Source organism: Sphaeramia orbicularis, unplaced genomic scaffold (genome assembly GCF_902148855.1).
Source record: "Sphaeramia orbicularis unplaced genomic scaffold, fSphaOr1.1, whole genome shotgun sequence".
Taxonomy (NCBI): Eukaryota; Metazoa; Chordata; class Actinopteri; order Kurtiformes; family Apogonidae; genus Sphaeramia; species Sphaeramia orbicularis.
Genome location: NW_021941590.1, coordinates 107,598 through 132,500, shown reverse-complemented (window position 1 = coordinate 132,500; position 24,903 = coordinate 107,598). Strand labels below are relative to the sequence as shown.

Genomic DNA, 24,903 nt, shown 5'->3' with positions numbered 1-24,903 from the left:
AGTTATATATGTAGGGGTGCAATCCATAACTAATGGAACTAATGCTGGTGTGAAACAAAAGTGAAACACCGGATCTGTATCCACAGGACCCCCTCCACCATTCTATGGCCCCCCCACAAATGCTGGGCCCCATGAATTTGTCAAGTTCACACACATACACCCCCGCTTTACGGAACCCCTGTGCATGGGGATGTTTGTGAATTCTGAGACTGCAATGGTTTGGTTCAGGTGAACGTTAGTGTCACTAATGTGGGATGTAAGAGGAAGAAAACTGTCCAACCTGATGGGATTTACATTGGATGGTTAACCCCCCCCACTCCCCAATGATGAAATCCACTGAGCAGAAGGAGGGATGTAAAAACCAGAGGGGGGTTAATCTGCCCCAATAAATCACACCCTGGTTATTATACAACACACAATCACCTTCTGAGCAAGTGACAACAAAAACAGTCTAAGAACCAACAGAACTGTCCAGGTCCAGGTCCAGATCCAGGTCCAGGTCCAGATCCAGGTCCAGTCTGTTTGAAGGTGTCCTCTGGATGAACTCCACATGGACCAGTGGAACCAACAGAACCATCCAGGTCCAGATCCAGGTCCAGTCTGTTTAAACAGTGCCTCTGCTGTCATGGTCCAGTTCAACCCAACCCGTGATGATCCCTTTCTCCAGTCGGTGCTGCTCAGATGTCCCTGTTCCAGAAGTAAACCTCAGATCAGCTGTTCTACTTAATCCATGATGAGTTCTTGGATGTTGTTTGGGACATGGTGCCTCTCCATTGCCACCTGCAGTAGCTTGGGAGGCCCAGAGCCGTATGCATTGGCTCTGTCCAGAGGTCCAGCCATAGTCCAGCCCGGTCTCCTTTCCCTTCCCGGGCCTCTCTGATCAGCTGTGGAACCACTCCGCTGGATTTAAGGCATCCCGGGACCCCTGGGACACCTCCCTTTTGCACTGAGGTGTTGATGTACTGGCTCTTTTGGAGGTAGTCTGACAGCCGATGGGAAAGGATACTGAAGAATTCAGTAACCAGTTGTGGATCCAGAATTTCCCGGTGACCCGGGTACCATTTACTGAACTGTGTGATGTTCTGGACCCTCTACTGTCCCCAGGCTGGTCCTACCCTGGGGAAGCAGTTCCTCCACTAAAGCTAGTGTCTATTGGAAAGAACCAACTAGAACCAACTGTTCTGAGTACAGGGTCATAGGGGAGACGTTTGGACTGAGCAGAACCACCGGGACCACATGGGTCCAAATCAACTACGTGGGTTTACATTACACTTTTACACTATACTTCTACATCTAAACGACTCCAAAACCACCTCATGAGAGCAGAAAGACTTTTTGGCGATCTTTGACAGCTTTGCGATATTTGGTGTTTTCATGACCAGTTTTCTATTGCACAGTTTATATTTGATACATTTCTGAGGATCATGGAAACCCAGCTAGTGAAAGCCAGAACGTAGACTTTGACTGGAGTTTGGTTCCACTGTGGCGTTGAACTGAAGGATGTGACTTCTCCTTCTGTCCCTGGTTTTGTAGGAGCCTATGACTTGCGGATCGCCATGGAGGACTTTGAGGGTAACCAGCGCTATGCAGAGTACAAGAACTTTAAAGTAGATGATGAAAAGGTAAATGTTGTCAATGTAGTCCAACAATTCTCCTTCAGTCGCTCCAGAGGGAACTCCTTTTAGTGTTGTTACATTTGTAGAGTTTGTTGGTTTCATGGTGGTCCAGTGGAAAGCACTGTCCCCTCACAGACATAAGGTCCTGGGTTCCGTTCCAGCACCAGTCCATGGGTGGGGCCTTCCTGTGTGGAGTTTGGATGTTCTCCCCATGTCTGTGTGGGTTCCCTGCAGGTACTTCTAATAGAACAACCTTTGAAAGAACTTTGATAGAGCCACCTTTGAAAGAACTCTGAGCTTTATTCAACATCTAGATCATGGGTGTCCAACAACCAGCCTGCTAAAGGGTCCAATCCAGTCCGCTAAAGAGTCCAATCTAGTCCACTAAAGGGTCCAATCTGGCCCGCTAAAGAGTCCAATCTAGTCCACTAAAGGGTCCAATCCAGCCCACTAAAGAGTCCAATCTAGTCCACTAAAGGGTCCAATCCAGTCCACTAAAAGGTCCAATCCAGCCCACTAAAGAGTCCAATCTAGTCCACTAAAGGGTCCAATCCAGTCCACTAAAAGGTCCAATCTGGCCCGCTAAAGAGTCCAATCTAGTCCACTAAAGGGTCCAATCCAGCCCACTAAAGAGTCCAATCTAGTCCACTAAAGGGTCCAATCCAGTCCACTAAAAGGTCCAATCCAGCCCACTAAAGAGTCCAATCTAGTCCACTAAAGGGTCCAATCCAGTCCACTAAAAGGTCCAATCTGGCCCGCTAAAGAGTCCAATCTAGGCCACTAAAGGGTCCAATCCAGCCCACTAAAGAGTCCAATCTAGTCCACTAAAGGGTCCAATCCAGCCCACTAAAGAGTCCAATCTAGTCCACTAAAGGGTCCAATCCAGTCCACTAAAAGGTCTAATCCGGCCCGCTAAAGCAGGGGTGTCAAACTCTGGTCCTCGAGGGCCAGTATCCTGCAGGTTTTAGATATTTCCCTCTCTCATCACACCTGGAAGCCGTTACATCATTATCAGGCTTCTGCAGAGCTGGATGATGAGCTGATCATTAATTGAACCAGGTGTGCTGGAAGAGGGAAATATCTAAAACCTGCAGGATAGCGGCCCTCAAGGACCGGACTTTGACACCTGTGCGCTAAAGGGTCCAATCCAGCCCACTAAAGGGTAAAATCCAGCCCACTAAAGGGTCCAGTCCAGCCCACTAAAGGGTCCAATCTGGCCCACAAAAGGGTCCAATCCATCCGGCCCGCTAAAGGGTCCAGTCGGGTCCACTAAAGGGTCCAATCCATCCGGCCCGCTAAAGGATCCAGTCGGGTCCACTAAAGGGTCCAATCCGGCCCACTAAAGGGTCCAATCCAGCCCACTAAAGGGTCAAATCCAGCCCACTAAAGGGTCCAGTCCAGCCCACTAAAGGGTCCAATCCGGCCCACTAAAGGGTCCAATCCATCCGGCCCGCTAAAGGGTCCAGTTGGGTCCACTAAAGGGTCCAATCCGGCCCACTAAAGGGTCCAATCCGGCCCACTAAAGGGTCCAATCCATCCAGCCCGTTAAAGGGTCCAGTCGGGTCCACTAAAGGGTCCAATCCAGTCTACTAAAGGGTCTTAAATGTGTGTTTATAGATCCACTGGATCTGGACGGTCCAATGAACATGTGGAAATAATAAACTCAGTCCTAATACTGGTACAACTACAGATTTTTCTGAAAACATTTCCCCTTTTTCTTGGTTGTTCCTGTTCTTCACAGTTTTTGGTCCAACAGCCTGAAGGTCTGATGGACGACTGGGACCAGTGGACGTCTGTCCATCTGGACAGGATGGACAGGATGTGTCCCCTGGAGTCAAAGGAGTGCGACATCCCTAACCCTAACCCTAACCCTAACCCTGATCTACAGTTTCAGATGAAATCTAAGAACAGATGTGACACATAAACCTGACATAGACCCCCTTCAAAACAGATGAATGAAAAGATCTGCTTTTCACTGACAAATATAGAAGATAAAATAAGAATGATTAAAGGTTAGATAGAGAGAAAAACATCCAAAGGACGTGTCCACTGAAAAAAGCCGGAGGTCTGTGAGGGTTAAAGCTGACTGTTTTGAATACTTTTCCATTCTTTATCTGTCTGGAACCAAGCCCTGTCCCAAAACACCAGGGTCTTATTTAGACTGAGAGTCCCACAAGGACGTCTGACTGCACACATGTCCATAACACCTGTTTTCAGCCACTTCTCATTGTTCACATAAATAAATAAATAAATAAATACATGAATACATAAATAAAGAAATATATATATATATATATATATATATATATATATATATACATATATATATATATATATATATATATATATATATATGTATATATATACTATATATATATATATATATATATATATATATATATATATTTTTTTTTTTTTTTTTTTTTTTTTTTTTTTTTTTTTTTTTTGTCCTGGTCTCTTCAATTCTGTGATATTTTATTTTTGAGTGAGTCTGTGTGTGTGTTTGCTTTGAATGCTGTAGAATGCAGATGCCCTCTCCTGTTCCTGCAAAACAAATCCACCTGTGGGCAGAAATATCGGGACTTTGACCTTTTTCTGTTATATATACTGCCTTACTACCCCTGTGTATTTGTATATACTCCCTTATTGCCCCTGTGTACCTGTATATACTGCCTTCTTGCCCCTGTGTATTTGTATTTACTCCCTTCTTGTCCCTGTCTATTTGTATAAACTGCCTTCTTGCCCCTGTGTATTTGTATTTACTCCCTTCTTGTCCCTGTCTATTTGTATAAACTGCCTTCTTGCCCCTGTGTATTTGTATATACTGCCTTATTGCTCCTGCATATTTGTATAAACTGCCTTCTTGCCCCTGTGTATTTGTATTTACTCCCTTCTTGTCCCTGTGTATTTGTATAAACTTCCTTCTTGCCCCTGTGTATTTGTATATACTCCCTTCTTGTCCCTGTGTATTTGTATAAACTGCCTACTTGCCCCTGTGTATTTGTATAAACTGCCTTCTTGCCCCTGTGTATTTGTATATACTCCCTTCTTGTCCTTGTGTATTTGTATAAACTGCCTTCTTGCCCCTGTGTATTTGTATAAACTGCCTTCTTACCCCTGTGTATTTGTGTAAACTGCCCTCTTGCCCCTGTATATTTGTATATACTCGCCTCTTGTCCCTGTGTATTTGTATAAACTGCCTTCTTGCCCCTGTGTATTTATATAAACTGCCTTCTTGCCCCTGTGTATTTGTATAAACTGCCTTCTTGCCCCTGTGTATTTGTATAAACTGCCTTCTTGTCCCTGTGTATTTGTATAAACTGCCTTCTTGCCCCTGTGTATTTATATAAACTGCCTTCTTGCCCCTGTGTATTTATATATACTCCCTTCTTGTCCCTGTGTATTTGTATAAACTGCCTTCTTGTCCCTGTGTATTTGTATAAACTGCCTTCTTGCCCCTGTGTGTTTGTATATACTCCCTTCTTGTCCCTGTGTATTTGTATAAACTGCCTTCTTGTCCCTGTGTATTTGTATATACTCCCTTCTTGTCCCTGTGTATTTGTATAAACTGCCTTCTTGTCCCTGTGTATTTGTATAAACTGCCTTCTTGCCCCTGTGTATTTGTATAAACTGCCTTCTTGCCCTTGTGTATTTGTATATACTCCCTTCTTGTCCCTGTGTATTTGTATAAACTGCCTTCTTGTCCCTGTGTATTTGTATAAACTGCCTTCTTGCCCCTGTGTATTTGTATATACTCCCTTCTTGTCCCTGTGTATTTGTATAAACTGCCTTCTTGCCCCTGTGTATTTGTATATACTCTCTTCTTGTCCCTGTGTATTTGTATAAACTGCCTTCTTGCCCCTGTGTATTTGTATAAACTCCCTTCTTGCCTCTGTGTATTTGTATATACTCCCTTCTTGTCCCTGTGTATTTGTATAACCAGCCTTCTTGCCCCTGTGTATTTGTATAAACTGCCTTCTTTCCCCTATGTATTTGTCTAAACTGCCCTCTTGTCCCTGTGTATTTGTATAAACTGCCTTCTTGCCCCTGTGTATTTGTATATACTCCCTTCTTGTCCCTGTGTATTTGTATAAACTGCCTTCTTGCCCCTGTGTATTTGTATAAACTTCCCTCTTGCCCTTGTGTATTTGTCTAAACTGCCTTCTTGTCCCTGTGTATTTGTCTAAACTGCCCTTTTGCCCCTGTGTATTTGTATAAACTGCCTTCTTTCCCCTGTGTATTTGTATAAACTGCCCTCTTGCCCCTTTGTATTTGTCTAAACTGCCTTCTTGCCCCTGTGTATTTGTCTAAACTGCCCTTTTGCCCCTGTGTATTTGTCTAAACTTCCCTCTTGCCCCTGTGTATTTGTCTAAACTGCCCTCTTGCCCCTGTGTATTTGTCTAAACTTCCCTCTTGCCCCTGTGTATTTGTATAAACTGCCTTCTTGTCCCTGTGTATTTGTCTAAACTGCCCTTTTGCCCCTGTGTATTTGTTTAAAACGTCCCTCTTGCCCCTGTGTATTTGTCTAAACTGCCCTTTTGCCCCTGTGTATTTGTCTAAACTGCCCTCTTGCCCCTGTGTATTTGTCTAAACTTCCCTCTTGCCCCTGTGTATTTGTATAAACTGCCTTCTTGTCCCTGTGTATTTGTCTAAACTGCCCTTTTGCCCCTGTGTATTTGTCTAAACGTCCCTCTTGCCCCTGTGTATTTGTCTAAACTGCCCTTTTGCCCCTGTGTATTTGTATAAACTGCCCTCTTGCCCCTGTGTATTTGTCTAAACTGCCTTCTTTCCCCTGTGTATTCTACAGGACCAGTACCAGATGCATGTGGGTGAATACAGTGGGAATGCAGGAGATGCACTGGCTGATGCACACACACACACACCTTCCGTTTCAGCTTCAGCTTCTGGATCCAGGGTTTTCAAATTCAGAACCCATGATCATCCAAGCAGCGATGAAACGGCAGACGCCAGGTGTTTCAGACACAGCAGGTCCGGCTGGTGGTTCAGCAGGTAAATGAAACTGGGTTTGTTTAGACCTGGGTCTCTTTCTGAAACTGGTTTATTTTAGTTTCTGTCTCTTTTCCATCTTTTTCATCCCATTAATCAAAGTTAAATGCAGAGATTTCCCACAGGATGAACCTAATGATGACCTCAGAGAAATGAAAATCATTTATCCTTCTGCTTTAATGTCCATATGCGGGTCCTATTTAAGGACCCATAATATGGACATTAAATCTCCCTAGATGCATTAGATGTGTAAACATGTGTTTAAATGCTCTTCTACAGACTCTAAATACAGACACTGTTCAATGTGTGGATCCTAGTGGTTTTTCTCATCCACACGTGGGCTTTCATCAGCCTCAGTCTCATTCCAGGTTTGGTCTGAAACCCATCGTGTCCACTGGTGTTACATGTGGAACCCGTCGTGTCCACCGGTGTTACATATGGAACCCATGGTGTCCACCGGTGTTACATGTGGAACCCATGGTGTCCACCGGTGTTACATGTGGAGTCTGAACATTTAAACACATATAAATCAACAGTGGCCATTTTTGTCAAACACTCTGCCTTTAATATTTTCCACGATTCCCAGAATGCACCTGAGAGAGAATAAAGATATTCCAAAAAAATAGTAGTGTTTAATTTGCGTGTCTGTGTGACATGTTGATTTATGTATAAAAATAATATAAAAAAATAATTAATTAGTTGTTACACACATCTGAGCCTTTGAGGGTTTGTGTGTGTGTGTTTTACGTAACTGAAAACTGCAAAATAAAATCATCTCCATCTAGTTTGAATGTTTAGCCCCATGCCCTGTTTTTAGGACCAGGTTCAGAGTTGAAACCCTTTAAACCCCTTTAACCCTTTCAGGGTCAGAGAAGAACCTAAATGTGAATGCCACATTTGATCTAATTGAATTCAAAAGGCCCTTCTGCGTTGCATCATTAGCTGTCACTTCAGAAAAAAATAGTTTCAGTGTTTCTATCAGTTTGACACAAGATGTTTGTCAATTTAAAAATAACTTTGCTAGTCAAGAAATCCCAGTATCCCACTGCAAATACATATTAGGAAGATAAGAAAAATCCAAAAGTCTCCAAACTAATGTTATGAAATGAATAGAAAAAAGACGGACTCCTGATGACAGCCAATCACAGAGCGGTTTTTAAAGGGCGGGACTGGAATAGGTCTACAAACCCTGGGCCTGACTTCTGAAAATCTGCCAAATATTGACAGTCACTGATGTGGATTTTCAATCTGTCAAATGTTTAAGGCTGTGAATTGAAAGTGGAGTTGGTTTGTGTCATAGATGTCTAAAGAAATACAAGGTTTATGTCAAACAGTCCATACAGAGGAAAAGAATGAATGGAAATGAACCGGAAGTCTAAGAGAAATTAGATTAATGAGAAATAATGTCAACTGTTTAGACTTTTATCATATTTCAGATCATGTGAGCTGGTGTCATGGCTTTAATAGTGAAGAGGAAATAAATGTGAATGACAAAATCCACAAAGTGGGAAAAGTGGAAGAAAGATTTGTCATATTGAAGCTCAATTCAGATTTATTTAAGAGAAAACATGTCAATGAGAAGTGTAAAGGGTGTGTCTACAGTTTATTACACAGATATTTATATTGATCTATTTTTGAATTGAATTTAGTTTTTTGTCTCTAATTTGGCGCTCCCTCCAGCAGATGGCGCCCTGTGCACCTCTTGTGTGGCCTATACTCTGAGCCAGGCCGGACTCCAACATCACATTATGAACATTCACTTTAACATTCGGCTCATTTTCACAGGTTTGACTCATTACTGGTGACAGTTGTTCAGTTCCATTTCTTTCACCCATTCCTCCCTCTATCGTCTCCACTGTCCATGAAGCTGGACAGGAAGTGGAGACTCCAGTGGACAGGAAGTGGATACCCCAGTGGACAGGAAGTGGAGACTCCAGTGGACAGGAAGTGGAGACTCCAGTGGACAGGAAGTGGATACCCCAGTGGACAGAAAGTGGAGACTCCAGTGGACAGGAAGTGGAGACTCCAGTGGACAGGAAGTGGATACCCCAGTGGACAGAAAGTGGAGACTCCAGTGGACAGGAAGTGGAGACTCCAGTGGACAGGAACTGGATATTCCAGTGGCCAGGAAATGAGGACTCCAGTGGACAGAAAGTGGAGACTCCAGTGGACAGGAAGTGAGGACTCCAGTGGACAGAAAGTGGAGACTCCAGTGGACAGGAAGTGAGGACTCCAGTGGACAGAAAGTGGATACCACAGTGGACAGGAAGTGGAGACTCCAGTGAACAGGAAGTGGAGACCCCAGTGGACAGGAAGTGGAGACTCCAGTGGACAGGAAGTGGAGACTCCAGTGGACAGGAAGTGGAGACTCCAGTGGACAGGAAGTGAGGACTCCAGTGGACAGGAAGTGAGGACTCCAGTGGACAGGAAGTGAGGACTCTAGTGGACAGAAAGTGGATACCCCAGTGGGCAGGAAGTGGAGACTCCAGTGAACAGGAAGTGGAGACCCCAGTGGACAGGAAGTGGAGACTCCAGTGGACAGGAAGTGGATACTCCAGTGGACCGGAAGTGAGGACTGCAGTGGACAGGAAGTGGAGACTCCAGTGGACAGGAAGTGGAGACTCCAGTGGACAGGAAGTGGAGACTCCAGTGGACAGGAAGTGAGGACTCCAGTGGACAGAAAGTGGATACCCCAGTGGACAGGAAGTGGAGACTCCAGTGGACAGGAAGTGAGGACTCCAGTGGACAGAAAGTGGAGACTCCAGTGGACAGGAAGTGAGGACTCCAGTGGACAGAAAGTGGATACCCCAGTGGACAGGAAGTGGAGACTCCAGTGGACAGGAAGTGGAGACTCCAGTGGACAGGAAGTGGAGACTCCAGTGGACAGAAAGTGGATACCCCAGTGGACAGGAAGTGGAGACTCCAGTGGACAGGAAGTGGAGACTCCAGTGGACAGGAAGTGGAGACTCCAGTGGACAGGAAGTGAGGACTCCAGTGGACAGGAAGTGAGGACTCCAGTGGACAGGAAGTGGAGACTCCAGTGGACAGAAAGTGGAGACTCCAGTGGACAGGAAGTGAGGACTCTAGTGGACAGAAAGTGGATACCCCAGTGGACAGGAAGTGGAGACTCCAGTGAACAGGAAGTGGAGACCCCAGTGGACAGGAAGTGGAGACTCCAGTGGACAGGAAGTGGAGACTCCAGTGGACAGGAAGTGAGGACTCCAGTGGACAGGAAGTGGAGACTCCAGTGGACAGGAAGTGGAGACTCCAGTGGACAGGAAGTGGATACCCCAGTGGACAGGAAGTGGAGACTGCAGTGGACAGGAAGTGGATACCCCAATGGACAGGAAGTGGAGACTCCAGTGGACAGGAAGTGGAGACTCCAGTGGACAGGAAGTGGAGACTCCAGTGGACAGGAAGTGGATACCCCAGTGGACAGGAAGTGGAGACTCCAGTGGACAGGAAATGGATACTCCAGTGTACAGGAAGTGGATATTCCAGTGGACAAGAAGTGAGGACTCCAGTGGACAGAAAGTGGAGACTCCAGTGGACAGGAAGTGAGGACTCCAGTGGACAGAAAGTGGATACCCCAGTGGACAGAAAGTGGAGACTCCAGTGGACAGGAAGTGGAGACTCCAGTGGACAGGAAATGGATACTCCAGTGGACAGGAAGTGGATATTCCAGTGGACAGGAAGTGAGGACTCCAGTGGACAGAAAGTGGAGACTCCAGTGGACAGGAAGTGAGGACTCCAGTGGACAGAAAGTGGATACCCCAGTGGACAGAAAGTGGAGACTCCAGTGGACAGGAAGTGGATACCCCAGTGGACAGGCAGTGGAGACTCCAGTGGACAGAAAGTGGATACCCCAGTGGACAGGAAGTGGAGACTCCAGTGGACAGGAAGTGGAGACTCCAGTGGACAGAAAGTGGATACCCCAGTGGACAGGAAGTGGAGACTCCAGTGGACAGGAAGTGGAAACCCCAGTGGACAGGAAATGGATACTCCAGTGGACAGGAAGTGAGGACTCCAGTGGACAGGAAGTGGATACTCCAGTGTTGGTTTCTCTAAATGATGCTTTACAGAGGCCTTTCCTCCCTCTGTTTTTTGGAACCATGCTGTGCACGCTCATGTGCAGATATCCACACTGTGGCCCAGGGTGAAAACACAGTAAATCAGACCTTAGTGGCTTCTAAAAGTAAAAGTAGATGGAGCTGTTCCCATGACAACATGCAAGTCAAACTATGAAACATCTGATGGAGGGCTGCACAATTTTGGCCAAAAACTAAAATCCAGATTTTTTCCACTGAAAGCTCGATTTTCAATTTTGATTTTGATTTCTGGGTAAAACTACAAAATCAATCGATCAAATCAATCAAATTTTATTTATACAGCACCAAATCATAACAAAAGTTATCTCATGACACTTTACATATAGACTTGGTCCAAACCAGACTGAAGCTAATTTACAGAAACCAACAGAATCCAACAGGAGCAAACACTAGTGAGAGGAAACAGAGGAAGGAAACAGTACCTTTAACAGCAGAAACCTGGAGCAGAACCAGACTCCTGAAGGATGGATGAGTGACAGGACCAGCTGGGGTTAAAGAGAGAAAGTAAAGGAGGAGAAAAGAGAGAGCGACAGAGACAGAGAGAGACTGGGGGAGAGGGGGGGAGGTAGGGGGAGACACATGGATGGAACTAATGCACAGAAAACTGAACTAGAACATCTATGGAACTATAGAATAAACACTATCAGAACTATATGGATAAGTGAGTGATGACGATGAAGGAGGAGAGAGGCAGGAGCACAGCAGCAGGTCCAGAGAGGATTCAGGGAAAACCTGTGATGATCCTGGGAAAACCTGTGAGGATCCAGGGAAAACCTGTGATGATCCTGGGAAAACCTTTGAGGCGATAAAGCACAGAGACTCCAGGTAAAAAGTCAAGTCATTAACATGTTTTCACTGGAGCGTAAACGGAAGAGAGAATTGGGAGAGAAAAGGACAGGGAGAAAGAGGAACAGAGAGGAGGTCATAGAGGAGAAGGAGGAGCAGAGAGGAGGTCATAGAGGAGGAGGAGCAGAGCAGAGCTCAGTGTATCCAGCTGAGTGTCCATCAGTTGAAGCCTATAGCAGCAGAACTCAGATCAGCCTGAGCTGAACGAACTATAAGATTCATCTAAAGGAATGTTTTGAACCTCCTCTTAAACAGACAGAGGGTGTCTCCTCCTGGACCAGGCAGAAGGTGATTTCACAGTAGTGGAGCTGATAGCTGAAGACTCTGGCCCCCGTCCTACTGTTGGGGATCCTCTGGACCACCAGTGCACCTGCATGTGGACAGTGTAGCGCCGTAGATGGACTGGATGGAACTAAAGCTCTTTCAGATCAGTAGGTGCCTGGACATGAAGGGCTTTGGAAGTGAGGAGGAGGATTTAAAGTCTGTCCTAGCTTTTACAGGGAGCCAGTGCAGAGAAGCCAACACAGGACAAATATGGTCTGATACTGGTTCTAGTGAGTACACGGGCAGCAGCATTTTGGATTAGCTGAAGGATCTGTAAGGACTTTTTGGGACAGCCTGAGAGAAGTGAGTTACAATAATTCCTCCACGTGGCTGTCTCCGCTGCCTTCTCTGTGGGCAGGACCTTCTCCAATGTCCTGGTTGGCCACAGAGGTGGCACACCCCTTCACGCGGCGGACCACCCCTTTCGGCTTTAGGCAGGCCTCAGTTATTCTCCGGTCCCTTCCCCCTCCCGCGTTGTTCTCTGTCGTTGCGTGACATTGCAAGCAAAGTCAATGCAGAGAAGAGATTTTTAGACTTTTTGTCATCTTTATCCTTCTGTCTCTGCCTGACGACATCTTGAGCATGTTGTGCGTGTCGCACCAGATCTTCCAGTCGACAGCTGTGGTTCATGCCCACGTATTGGGTGCAAATGACAGCCCCAATGTCCTTCAGAAAGCCGTCCAGCATGGTCTGGCAAAGCAATCTCTCCCACGGGCTACACTAGTCTGGATGGAATAAAAGCATGGACTAATTTTTCTGCATCGTTCTGTGTTCAGATATGTATAATTATAGGAATATTATGCACATGAGAGAAAGCAGTTCTAGAAATCTGTTTTATGTGAGAGTTAAATGATAGATCCTGATCGAAAATAATGCCTAGATTCCTCACAGTGGTTTTGGTCTCCATGGTAACACCATCCACGATGACTACTTCACTGGACACTGCATCCCTAACAGTTTTAGGTCCAAACACAATGACTTCAGTTTAGTTTCAGTTTAACAGCAGACAGTTGTTGGTCATCCAATCTTTAATCTCTTTAATGCACTCCTGTAGTTTGGCTAGCTGATTGGCTTCATCAGGTTTAATGGATAAATATAATTGGGTATCATCAGCATAGCAATGAAAGTTGATGGAATGTTTTCTTATTAAGTTACCTAAAGGAAGCATGTATATGATAAACAGTATTGGTCCAAGAACCAAGCCTTGAGGTACTCCATAACTAACTACAGTGCACTGAGAGGATTAATTATTAACGTGAACAAAGTGAGAACGATTTGTTAGATAGGATTTGAACCACATTAATGCTGATCCTTTGATACCAATTGACAAAAGACAACAGAAGTCGACATGTCCTTTTTATGTGCATCCCACAATGCAGTGCACTGCTCCCACTGTGGTGTGGGATGAAGTTTGAGGAGCTGAAATAAGTTGGTTGTGTTGCTGTCTTCGGCTGATCCCACCTTCAGGCTGAGTTTACACTGACCAACGGTTTGGTCTGCATTGGAAACAACTGAGTTTTTAGCCACGGACTTCTGCCTCTCCTTAAAAAATACCATTTGTGTCCTGGTGTGTGGAGACCAAAGACTGGAGACCACTGTCACAGTTAGGAGGAGGAGCCTGCAGTAGGCCAGAGGAGGAGCCTGCTGTAGTACTGGAGGAGGAGCCTATGGTAGGCCAGAGGAGGAGTCTGCTGTAGTAATGGAGGAGGAGCCTGCTGTTGTACTGGAGGAGGAGCCTATGGTAGGCCAGAGGAGGAGCCTGCTCTAGTACCGGAGGAGGAGCCTGCCATAGTACAGGAGGAGGAGCCCATGGTAGGCCAGAGGAAGAGCCTACGGTAGGCCTGGAGGAGAATCCTGTGGTAGGCGTGGAGGAAGACCCTGTGGTAGGTCGGAGGAGCCTGTGGTAGGTCAGAGGAGGAGCCTATGGTAGGTCAGAGGAGGAGCCTATGGTGGGCCGGAGGTGCGTGGCCCAGAGACAGGAGAGAGATGAAATCCGATTTGATGCTGATCCTTTTTTAAAGCTGGTCCTAATCTGTCTGTTAAATGGATGAACAGTGCAGCCCCAGTGTCTGTTAAATGGATGAACGGTGCAGCCCCAGTGTGTGTTAAATAGATGAACAGTGCAACCCCAGTGTGTGTTAAATGGATGAACGGTGCAGCCCCAGTGTGTGTTAAATAGATGAACGGTGCAGCCCCAGTGTTTGTTAAATAGATGAACGATACAGCCCCAGTGTTTGTTAAATAGATGAACGGTACAGCCCCAGTGTGTGTTAAATAGATGAACGGTGCAGCCCCAGTGTGTGTTAAATAGGAGAACGGTGCAGCCCCAGTGTGTGTTAAATAGATGAACGGTACAGCCCCAGTGTCTGTTAAATAGATGAACGGCGCAGCCCCAGTGTCTGTTAAATAGATGAACGGTGCAGCCCCAGTGTGTGTTAAATAGATGAACGGTGCAGCCCCAGTGTTTGTTAAATAGATGAACGATACAGCCCCAGTGTTTGTTAAATAGATGAACGATACAGCCCCAGTGTCTGTTAAATAGATGAACGGTACAGCCCCAGTGTGTGTTAAATAGATGAACGGTGCAGCCCCAGTGTGTGTTAAATAGGTGAACGGTGCAGCCCCAGTGTGTGTTAAATAGATGAACGGTACAGCCCCAGTGTCTGTTAAATAGATGAACGGCGCAGCCCCAGTGTCTGTTAAATAGATGAACGGCGCAGCCCCAGTGTCTGTTAAATAGATGAACGGTGCAGCCCCAGTGTTTGTTAAATAGATGAACAGTGCAGCCCCAGTGTGTTCCATTCATACACGTGGACACTGTGGACAAAAGAAGTTCACACCAAATACTTACAGCTTTGGTTTTCAGAAACTTATTTTTCAGAAAATGAAGTTTTTTATATTGATAAACAGCTCAACAAATTCATATTATGCAATCATAAACAAACAAACAAATCAATCAATAACTGAGTAAGTAACGATGGCCTCAGACGTGCACAGTGTTGTATACATTTATCCTCCGACCATCATTACCTTAGGCTCCGCCCACAGCAGATCTAATGCACTATTTGGATTTTGGGTCAAAATTGATTTTTCTGTGTGTTGGTTCATATTCTACAAAGAGGTCCTGAAGTGACCCACATAGACTAGAGAGGTCCTGATGGAATACCAGATCATGCAGACATACACTGTGTTTACAAAAGGAAATATGGTTTTCCTCCGCTCCTCCTCCTGAGATGATCCCAGGTGTTGGTCCCAGTTGTTGGTCCCAGGTGTTGGTCCCAGTTGTTGGTCCCAGGTGTTGGTCCCAGTTGTTGGTCCCAGGTGTTGGTTGGAGTGGAGGAAAACCATATCTTCTTCTGTAAACACAGTGTATGTCTGCATGGTCTGGTATTCCATCAGGACCTCTTTAGTGCATGTGGGTCACTTCAGGACCTCTTTAGTGCATGTGGGTCACTTCAGCACCTCTTTAGTCCATGTGGGTCACTTCAGGACTTCTTTAGTGCATGTGGGTCACTTCAGGACCTCTTTAGTCCATGTGGGTCACTTTAGGGTCACATTCAGTTCAGACTCAAAACTGATAGAGGTTGCATTTAATGTGAATATGAACCAACACACAAACCAATCAGACTGGACCCAAACATGTGAGCTGTGCCTTAGACCTGCTGTGGGCGGAGCCTATGTGTTTGTTTGTTCCTTGGATCTGCTGTAAACTCTGTGTTTGTTTGTTTGTTTGTTTGTTTGTTTGTTTGTTTGTTTGTTTGTGGCAGGTGTCACTCAGGGAACCTGAACGGTCATTACTACCAGGGGCCGTACCAGGCCCTGGTGGACGACGGGGTGGTCTGGTACACCTGGCATGGCTGGTGGTACTCCATCAAGTCTGTGGTCATGATGGTCCGAGCCGCCCACCTGCGACAGATGCTGCTTGAAGGAGCACTCCAGGAGGGTCCGCATGGTCCAATGGGCCCAGACCACCAGAACCACAGTCCAACGGGTCCAGACCACCAGAACCAGCATCATCTCACACATTGAACAGAAGCCAAGCACTCATTTTAACCCTTGAAATCCATGTGTATCATGTGTGCTCCTCCAGGTTCTCAGTCCTCTCTCAGGTTCTCAGTCCTCTCTCAGGTTCTCAGTCCTCTCTCTAATCCTAACCCAGATCAGTCCTTTCCTTCTAAACCTGTTGGATTGGACCCATCTGGGTTTGGTACCCCCCGGCGTAGACAGTGGAAGGGCTTCGACTTCTGTTCAATATGGACGCTGTCGTTCAATCATCTACACACTTTATGCAGAAAGTCTGCCGTGGGAATTTACAAACACTGACATTAAGAACAACATTTATATAGTTGTTCTTTTTTTTCAGTCCTTTCTGTAGTGATTGTGCAGGTCTAGAAAGGACTGGATCCAAACACCCACTGGATCCAATGGGAGAGAAAATAGATGAGAAACATAATGAAATGGAACAGATTTAGTTTGGATCAAAGCTCTGATAAACATGTGAGTTCCAAACCATTCGACTGTTGTGTCCAGTTTTGGGTGGATCAGGTCTAACAGGGTTCATTCCAAATAAAACACTGTCTATTCTGTCTTCGACTGTTTTCATTCTGTTCCAAATCCAACAGAACATGGACCAGGAGGCAGTCTGGGTCCATCTGAGGCAGTCTGGGTCCATCTGAAGTGGGCTTCATTCAAACAGTGGCCAGTGGGACTGTGTGTGTGTGTGTGTGTGGGGGGGTCAGGTCCAGAGGTCCTGCTCTGGACAGGTTCAGTGTGTGTGTGTGTGTGTGTGTGTGTGTGTGTGTGTGTGTGTGTGTGTGTGTGTGTGTGTGTGGTTACAGCGGGGGCGTGGTTACAGTCCGACTGATACGCAGGCATACATGTGCAACCACAGGTGCTCATGGGTTGGGGTTCAGGTGTCCGTCATTCTCAGGAGTTTATACGGTTAATATGAGTGGGACCAAAGCCTAAAAGGACTTCAACTTTAGCTCCTTTCACTCAAACAGAAAGAACCGGTCCAAAGTGATGGTCTAAATCAGAACTGGTCCAAAGTGATGGTATGTCCAGTTATCAAGACAAAGGAAGAAGACAAAAATGGACATTCTGTAGAAGTAATGAGAGTTATTAAAGGATCTGGAAGTGTCTGAGCTACAGGGTCCGACTGCAAACACTAGAACCTAGAACAATGTCATCTGTGCTCATGTCCTGATAGAACCTGTCCTGGTAAAACCTGTCCTGGTAGAACCTGTCCTGGTGAAAATGTCCTGGTAGAACCTGTCCTGGTAGAAACTGTCCTGGCAGAACCTGTCCTAGTAGAACATGTTCGGGTAAACTGCTAACTCCTCTGTTCTTCGTCTGTGCTTCATTTCTTTGTGTATTTGGACTCTAACAGTTCAGACAGTTTGAATTTGAACCTCCAGCTGATGATCAACTATGTGGACATTCATTTGTTTATTCAATCCTGTGGATTTACACAAACTGTTTGAATGCCTTCTATAATTAGTTGCGTCTCTAACTGGTTCCGTCTATAATTAGTTGGGTCTCTAACTGGTTCCGTCTATAATTAGTTGCGTCTCTAACTGGTTCCGTCTATAATTAGTTGGGTCTCTAACTGGTTCCGTCTATAATTAGTTGCGTCTCTAACTGGTTCCGTCTATAATTAGTTGCGTCTCTAACTGGTTCCGTCTATAATTAGTTGCGTCTCTAACTGGTTCCGTCTATAATTAGTTGCGTCTCTAACTGGTTCCGTCTATAATTAGTTGCGTCTCTAACTGGTTCCGTCTATAATTAGTTGCGTCTCTAACTGGTTCCGTCTCTAACTGGTTCCGTCTTTAACTGGTTCCTTCTATAATTGGTTGCGTCTCTAACTGGTTCCGTCTCTAACTGGTTCTGTCTCTAACTGGTTCCGTCTCTAACTGGTTCTGTCTCTAACTGGTTCTGTCTCTAACTGGTTCCATCTTTCACTGTTTCCCTCTCTAACTGGTTCCGTCTTTAACTGGTTTCATCTCTAACTGGTTTTGTCTCTAACTGGTTCCATCTTTAACTGGTTCTGTCTATAATTAGTTGTGTCTCTAACTGGTTCTGTCTCTAACTGGTTCCGTCTTTCACTGGTTCCCTCTCTAACTGGTTCCGTCTTTAACTGGTTTCGTCTCTAACTGGTTCTGTCTAACTGGTTCCATCTTTAACTGGTTCTGTCTATAATTAGTTGTGTCTCTAACTAGTTCTGTCTCTAACTGGTTCCATCTTTCACTGGTTCCCTCTCTAACTGGTTCTGTCTTTAACTGGTTCTGTCTATAATTAGTTGTGTCTCTAACTGGTTCTGTCTCTAACTGGTTCCGTCTTTCACTGGTTCCCTCTCTAACTGGTTCCATCTTTAACTGGTTCTGTCTATAATTAGTTGTGTCTCTAACTGGTTCTGTCTCTAACTGGTTCCGTCTTTTACTGGTTCCCTCTCTAACTGGTTCCGTCTTTAACTGGTTTCGTCTCTAACTGGTTCCGTCTTTTACTGGTTCCCTCTCTAACTGGTTCCGTCTTTAACTGGTTTCGTCTCTAACTGGTTCTGTCTCTAACTGGTTCCATCTTTAACTGGTTCTGTCTATAATTAGTTGTGTCTCTAACTGGTTCCGTCTCCTCAGTTGCTCATGTCAGGTCCAGACTTCAGTTCCACATTTCTCCAGTATTTTTCCATAATTGTTTTTTCGTCCTCAGTGGTTTGAGTCCAGACTGAAAGTATGTCCAAACTTGGAGCCCATTACTGAAAATGATGGAGCAGCACAGCCAATCACCTGGAGGGGGCGGGGCCTTTGCATTTAAAGGGCCAGCGCTCCAAACCACATTTCTGGTGTCATTAGTCAGAAATAGGGTTGAACATGGACCTGTGGAGTTGAATGAATAAAGAATTCAGAGCCAAGCAGAGCATTTACACTTTATAGAGACCACAGGGAAATGAGGGAAAAGGAAGAAGAACATTTAAAAAAGACTAATATTTCTGATTTAAATGTGTTGGAAATAGTCAATCATCAGTTTTAGCGTTTGTTTTCCAGTTCATGTAAGATTTAGACAATTTAATCTGAGAAGCAGAAACTTCCTAACATTAGTGTCCCAGTATCATCAGAAGAACAAAAGGGTTCTGGTTCATTTGCATAAATGAGGCTCTGAGCTCCAGCTCAGACTGAACACCCACAGGTAAATACATTCAACAGGGAGAGGAAGGAGGAGGAGTCGGTGGAGCACATGTCCACTGGAGGACAGGGTCATGTGTGGAGCACATGTCCATTGGAGGACAGGGTCATGTGTGGAGCACATGTCCACTGGAGGACAGGGTCATGTGTGGAGCACATGTCCATTGGAGGACAGGGTCATGTGTGGAGCACATGTCCACTGGAGGACAGGGTCATGTGTGGAGCACATGTCCATTGGAGGACAGTGTCTTGGGTGGAGCACACTCCAGTCAGATGAATGCAGTTTGAAGGGACCAGTTGATCCACTGTTTCAGATCAGTGAGTGGGAGAAAACACTCTTAGGAGAGAAAATGCCCTTTTGAAGACAGGAAAAGGCAGAAGGCTTCATGCACGTCCATCCAAAGGTAAAAAAGGGACCAAAGGGAACAAAGGGACCCGTCAAACCCAAACACCTGGGAGTTTGTTTCTACTAATCCAAGGTTTGAGCTCATGGTCTTTGAGCACAAACCAAACAAACTGCTACAGACAGTCCCAACTCCAGTCCAGCGCTGAGTCCAGACCCAGAGAAGAAGGAGAACCAGGAGGGGGAGCTGTGTCCAGACCCTGAGCAGGAGAACCGGGGGGGGGGGGGGGGGGTGTACCATACCCAACCCTCATCCAGAGTGGTACAGAAAACACAGCACACTTCCATTGACTATCACTGTACAAAATAGAGGACCTCCTTCCTGGTTCTGGAGGCGGGGTCAATAGTTCCAAACATTCAGTGTACTACCGTCTGAACCCATTCATTTGTATTTGTGCTGATCTACCAACTCCAGCTCTAAGGTGATCAGATATGGCCATCTTCCCACTGGTCCAGTCTATTTCCTGTATCAGTGTCATTTCTGTTCTAAATTCAGTTTTCTTTGCTCTGTGTTTACGTTTGGATCCATTTACAGCTGATCCAACTGTTCTGTTGGGTTTCAGCTGGAGTCCTGTATGGAACCACCAGAACTACAATGATGGAGGTTCACATGGAACCACTAGAACTACAATGATGGAGGTTCACATGGAACCACTAGAACTACAATGATGGAGGTTCTCAGGTCTGGTTCCATTAGTCCAGATGTGGTTCTGTGGGTTGGATTGGAGCTGTTCTGTTGGACCTGCTGCTGTTGGCTTCAGTTGGTCAGCTGAGGTCATGTGATCATCAGTGTCATTTCCTGTGTGTCCAAATATGGGTCCACTGTGACACTGACTGTATTCTATTTGTCAGTTATTATCGTTTCCTGATGGTGTCATGTGACGTCTGTCAGTAAGTTTAATTTGTCCTTGTTTGTTAAAACTATGACGAAATGTAAAACTGTTTAAAGAACTAAAGTCAGTCCTTTAGGTGGTCAACTGACAAAACTGACAAACACAACTGACACCAACAGACATACAGTAGAAACACAACTGACACTAATAGACAGTAGAAACACAACTGACAAACACAACTGACACTGACAGATATACAGTAGAAACACAACTGACAAACTCAACTAATACAGACAGTAAAAACACAACTGACAATAACAGACATACAGTAGAAACAGCTGTCACGAACAGACAGACAGTAGAAACACAACTGACAAACACAAGTGACACTAACAGACATACAGTAGAAACACAACTGACAAACACAACTGACACTAACAGACATATAGTAGAAACACAACTGACACTAACAGACATACACTAGAAATGCAACTGACAAACACAACTGACACTAACAGACAGAGAGTAGAAACACAACTGACACTAACGGACATACAGCAGAAACACAACTGACACTAACAGACAGAGAGTAGAAACACAACTGACACTAACAGACAGACAGTAGAAACACAACTGACACTAACAGACAGTAGAAGCACAACTGACCCTAACAGACATACAGTAGAAACACAACTGACACTAACAGACATACAGTAGAAACACAACTGACACTAACAGACAGTAGAAACACAACTGACACTAACAGACAGACAGTAGAAACACAACTGACATTAACAGACAGTAGAAACACAACTGACACTAACAGATAGACAGTAGAAACACAACTGACACTAACAGACAGACAGTAGAAACACAACTGACACTAACAAACAGACAGTAGAAACACAACTGACACTAACAGACAGACAGTAGAAACACAACTGACACTAACAGACAGACAGTAGAAACACAACTGACACTAACAGACAGACAGTAGAAACACAACTGACACTAACACACATACAATGGAAACACAACTGACACTAACAGACATACAGCAGAAACACAACTGGTGGAAATAGACTAGTGGATGTTTTACTGTTTACTGGAGGACAAACATATTGGTCAGGTTGTCTGTCTGTTTTTCTGTCTGTTTTTCTGTCCGTCTTTTTTTCTGTCTGTTTTTCTGTCTGTCTGTGCTCTGTCAGTCTCATTTCTATCATTCAGACCAGTCCATGTCCTATAGTTCATCCATATTCTCTTGTCGTCTGTATCTTTTTTTTTTTTTTTGTATTAGAGTTTTTTATTATTTTTTTTTCCAATATTCTTCCACAGTTCAACACATGCATATTTCAACAGAAGTTCCATCAAATTCATTGCATTGACTTCAAACCAAAGCCAGATTGTGCATTTTCCCATTCTGCATCTGATTGTATGCATCATGACATCATAAGAGCCACACCCTCATTAGCACCCCCAGGTAAATATAGGTGTGTGTGTGTGTGTGTGTGTGTGTGGGGGGGGGGGGCTGTAATATCACCAATATTCATCTGATCAAACCTAAATTTAACATCTGTGTTCCAGTCTCTTCTCATATGACAAATTTCATAAGTCTAGGTTTTGTGACTGCCGGTTGCTATGGTAACATACAGAAAATTTGCTTATCGTTAATAATTTCTGTTCTGTTCGTAGTAGCGATTTCAAACTAATGCCAAATTCTTGTAAATTCAATAGTCTATCCATGTCTTACCTCATCTGTCATGTGTGTATTTATAGATTTTATTTTCATCTAAAGTGACCAGGGCTCCAGCACCTCATTTGCATATTCATAAAACAGCTTCTGTCTTTAAAACTCAGACGGATATCGACTAACTTTGTATGATCGACTGACAGGAAGCCAGAGATGGTCTTTCATTTGGTACCAATTTTGTTAACCTTCGATGACCTTGAAAGGTCAAACTCAAGATCATGATTTCCTAAATACCCCATTTTTGACCAGAACTTCCTCAATTTTGCAGAAAAACAGCTAGTATCAGATGATAAAGTGTGAAAATATCGGCCAAAGTTCCTGAAAAAGGCCTTGGACAAACGCACTGACAGTTTCATTTGTTTATTTACTTGCATTAACCCACTGACTGCTGTCTGTCCAGTAGACGAACAGGACAGCACAGCCTTAGTTTGGAACTATTGAGGCTGACAAGAACCACCTGACCACTGGACCAACCACAACAAAGCCTGACCCAACTCTGTCCGTGTACAGCCCTGGCCTGGGTTAGGCTTAGGTTTTGGGTTAGGGTTAGGCCCTGGCCTGGTCCAGACAGAAGTGTGTCCCAACTCTGTCTGTATACGGCCCTGGCCTGGTCCACTCCACAGGAGTGTCTTTCTGATCCAAAGTACCAGAACTTCCAGAATGTCCAGGGTGGAACCTCCTCCACCGCTGCTGTTGAAGCACATTCAGTCTGTGTGAGGCTGGACAGGCCCACGAAGGGGGGATTATCTGGGTGTGTGTGTGTGTGTGTGTGTGTGTGTGTGGGGGGGGGGGGGGGGGGGGGGGGGCTATCTGGGTGACAGGGGGGCTGCGGTGGGGAAGGAGGCGGAGTCCTGTGGTGCGCTGCAGGGGGGGGTGGGGCCAAGGTGTCGGGGGCTGGCCAGCAGGTCCCCATTGTGCAGCTTCCACAGCAGCTCCTCGTTCTCCATGGACAGACGCTTGTTGACCTTTGACTCCTTCTGCAGAGTCTGCTGCAGGAGCGCCTGCTCATTGGACAGCTGCCTGTGGGGGGAGGGGCCGACACAGATCCAGTTTATCAGAGGTCCACTTCAAAAAAGACCCAAACGTCCACCTTTAACCCTTAAAGACCCAAAAGTCTACCTTTACCCCTTACAGACCCAAACATCCACCTTTAACCCTTACAGGCCCTTTAAACCCTTACTTGGACAGAGCTGCCTGTCGGTCCATACGGGCCTTGTAGTCCTCATTCTCCTGCTGGACCTTCTTCAGATCCTCCTCCAGCTTCACATTGGTCTGAACCTGCAGCACAAACAGGACTCACATAAACTATATATCCAAAAGTATTCACTCACCTGCCTTGACTCTCATATGAATGTCAGGTCCATCCCATTCCTAGTCTATGGGGTTCAATATGACGTGGCTCCACCCTTTGCAGCTCTAACAGTTTCAACTCTTCTGGGAAGGCTGTCCACAAGGTTTAGGGGTGTGTTCATGGGAATTTGGACCATTCTTCCAGGGGAGGTGTTCCAGGCATGTCCCACCGGGAGGAGACCTCGGGGAAGACCCAGGACACATTGGAGAGACTATGTCTCTTGGCTTGTTGGACAGAAGGCCTGGCTCTCAGTCTGCGCTCTAATTCATCCAAAGGTGTTCTATGGGGTTGAGGTCAGGACTGTGTGCAGGCCAGTCCAGTTCATCCACACCAGACTCTGTCCTCCATGTCCAAATGGACCTTGCTTTGTGCACTGGTGCACAGTCATGTTGGAAGAGGAAGGGGCCGGCTCCAAACTGTTCCCACAAAGTTGGGAGCGTGGAATTGTCCCAAATGTCTTGTTCTGCTGAAGCATTCCCAGTTCCTTTCACTGGAACTAAGGGGCCCAGCCCAGCTCCTGAAAAACAACCCCACACCATAATCCCCCCTCCACCAAACTTTACACTCGGCACAATGCGCTCCCACAAGTATCGTTCTCCTGGAGACCGCCAAACCCAGACCTGTCCATCAGATCGCCAGATGGAGAAGCGCGATTGATCAGTCCAGAGAAGGCTCCTCCCCTGCTCTACAGTCCAGTGGCGGCGTGCTTTACACCACTGCATCCACCGCTGTGCATTGCACTTGCTGATGTATGGCTCGGATGCGGCTGCTCAGCCACGGAAACCCATTCCATGAAGCTCTGTGCGCACTGTTCTGGAGCTAATCTGAAGGACACATGAAGTTTGGAGGTCTGTACCAGTGACTCTGCAGAAAGTCGTCCACCTCTTCACACTCTGCGCCTCAGCATCCGCTGACCCCGCTCCGTCAGTTTCCGTGGCCTACCACTTCGTGGCTGAGTTGCCGTCGTTCCCAAACACTTCCACTTTCTTATAATCCAGTTGACAGCTGACTGTGGAATATTTAGGAGCCAGGAAAGTTCACCACTGGATTTGTGTCACAGGTGGCATCCTATCACAGTTCCACGCTGGAATTCACTGAGCTCCTGAGAGAGACCCATTCTGTCACAAATGTTTGTAAAAGCAGTCTGCATGCCTAGGGCTGGATTTAATACACCTGTGGACATGGAAGGGACTGGAACAGCTGAGTCTGAGGATTTGGATGGGGGAGACAAGACTTTTGGAAATATAGTGTTTGATCCACTTCCAACCTGTGAACCTTTGAACCCTTGGAACCCTGGCCACACACTTGTGTGTGTGTGTGTGTGTGTGTGTGTGTGTGTGTGTGTGTGTGCGTGTGTGTGTGTGTGTGTGTGTGTGTGAGTGTGTGTGTGTGTGTGGGGGGGCATGCAGATAGCTGAGGGGGTCCATCTATAGTCAGATGAGGGTGACGAGGTCCATCCAGACAGGTGAGGGTGGGGGAGGAGGTC

The 24,903-nt window shown here is 45.8% G+C and overlaps 2 protein-coding genes across 3 annotated transcripts in view; one reads left to right on the top strand and one right to left on the bottom strand.

Annotated features, from left to right (window-relative positions):
- Positions 1–16,312, top strand: part of LOC115416313 (fibrinogen-like protein 1) — a 23,071-nt gene extending 6,759 nt beyond the window's left edge. The window contains exons 5-7 of the mRNA XM_030130059.1: positions 1,534–1,622; positions 6,424–6,626; positions 15,670–16,312. Coding sequence (XP_029985919.1) covers positions 1,534–1,622; positions 6,424–6,626; positions 15,670–15,931 — 554 coding nt within the window. The 3' untranslated portion in view covers positions 15,932–16,312. The remainder of the gene's footprint in view (positions 1–1,533; positions 1,623–6,423; positions 6,627–15,669) is intronic.
- Positions 16,313–21,591: 5,279 nt separating this feature from the next.
- The window catches only part of LOC115416314 (uncharacterized), a 60,106-nt gene continuing 56,794 nt past the window's right edge, over positions 21,592–24,903 (bottom strand). The window contains exons 15-16 of one of the 2 annotated variants that reach the window (XM_030130060.1): positions 23,247–23,344; positions 21,592–23,086 (exon numbers count right to left, since the gene is read on the bottom strand). In XM_030130060.1, coding sequence (XP_029985920.1) covers positions 22,873–23,086; positions 23,247–23,344 — 312 coding nt within the window. In that variant the 3' untranslated portion in view covers positions 21,592–22,872. The remainder of the gene's footprint in view (positions 23,087–23,246; positions 23,345–24,903) is intronic. The other variant, XM_030130062.1, reaches the window with a different exon arrangement.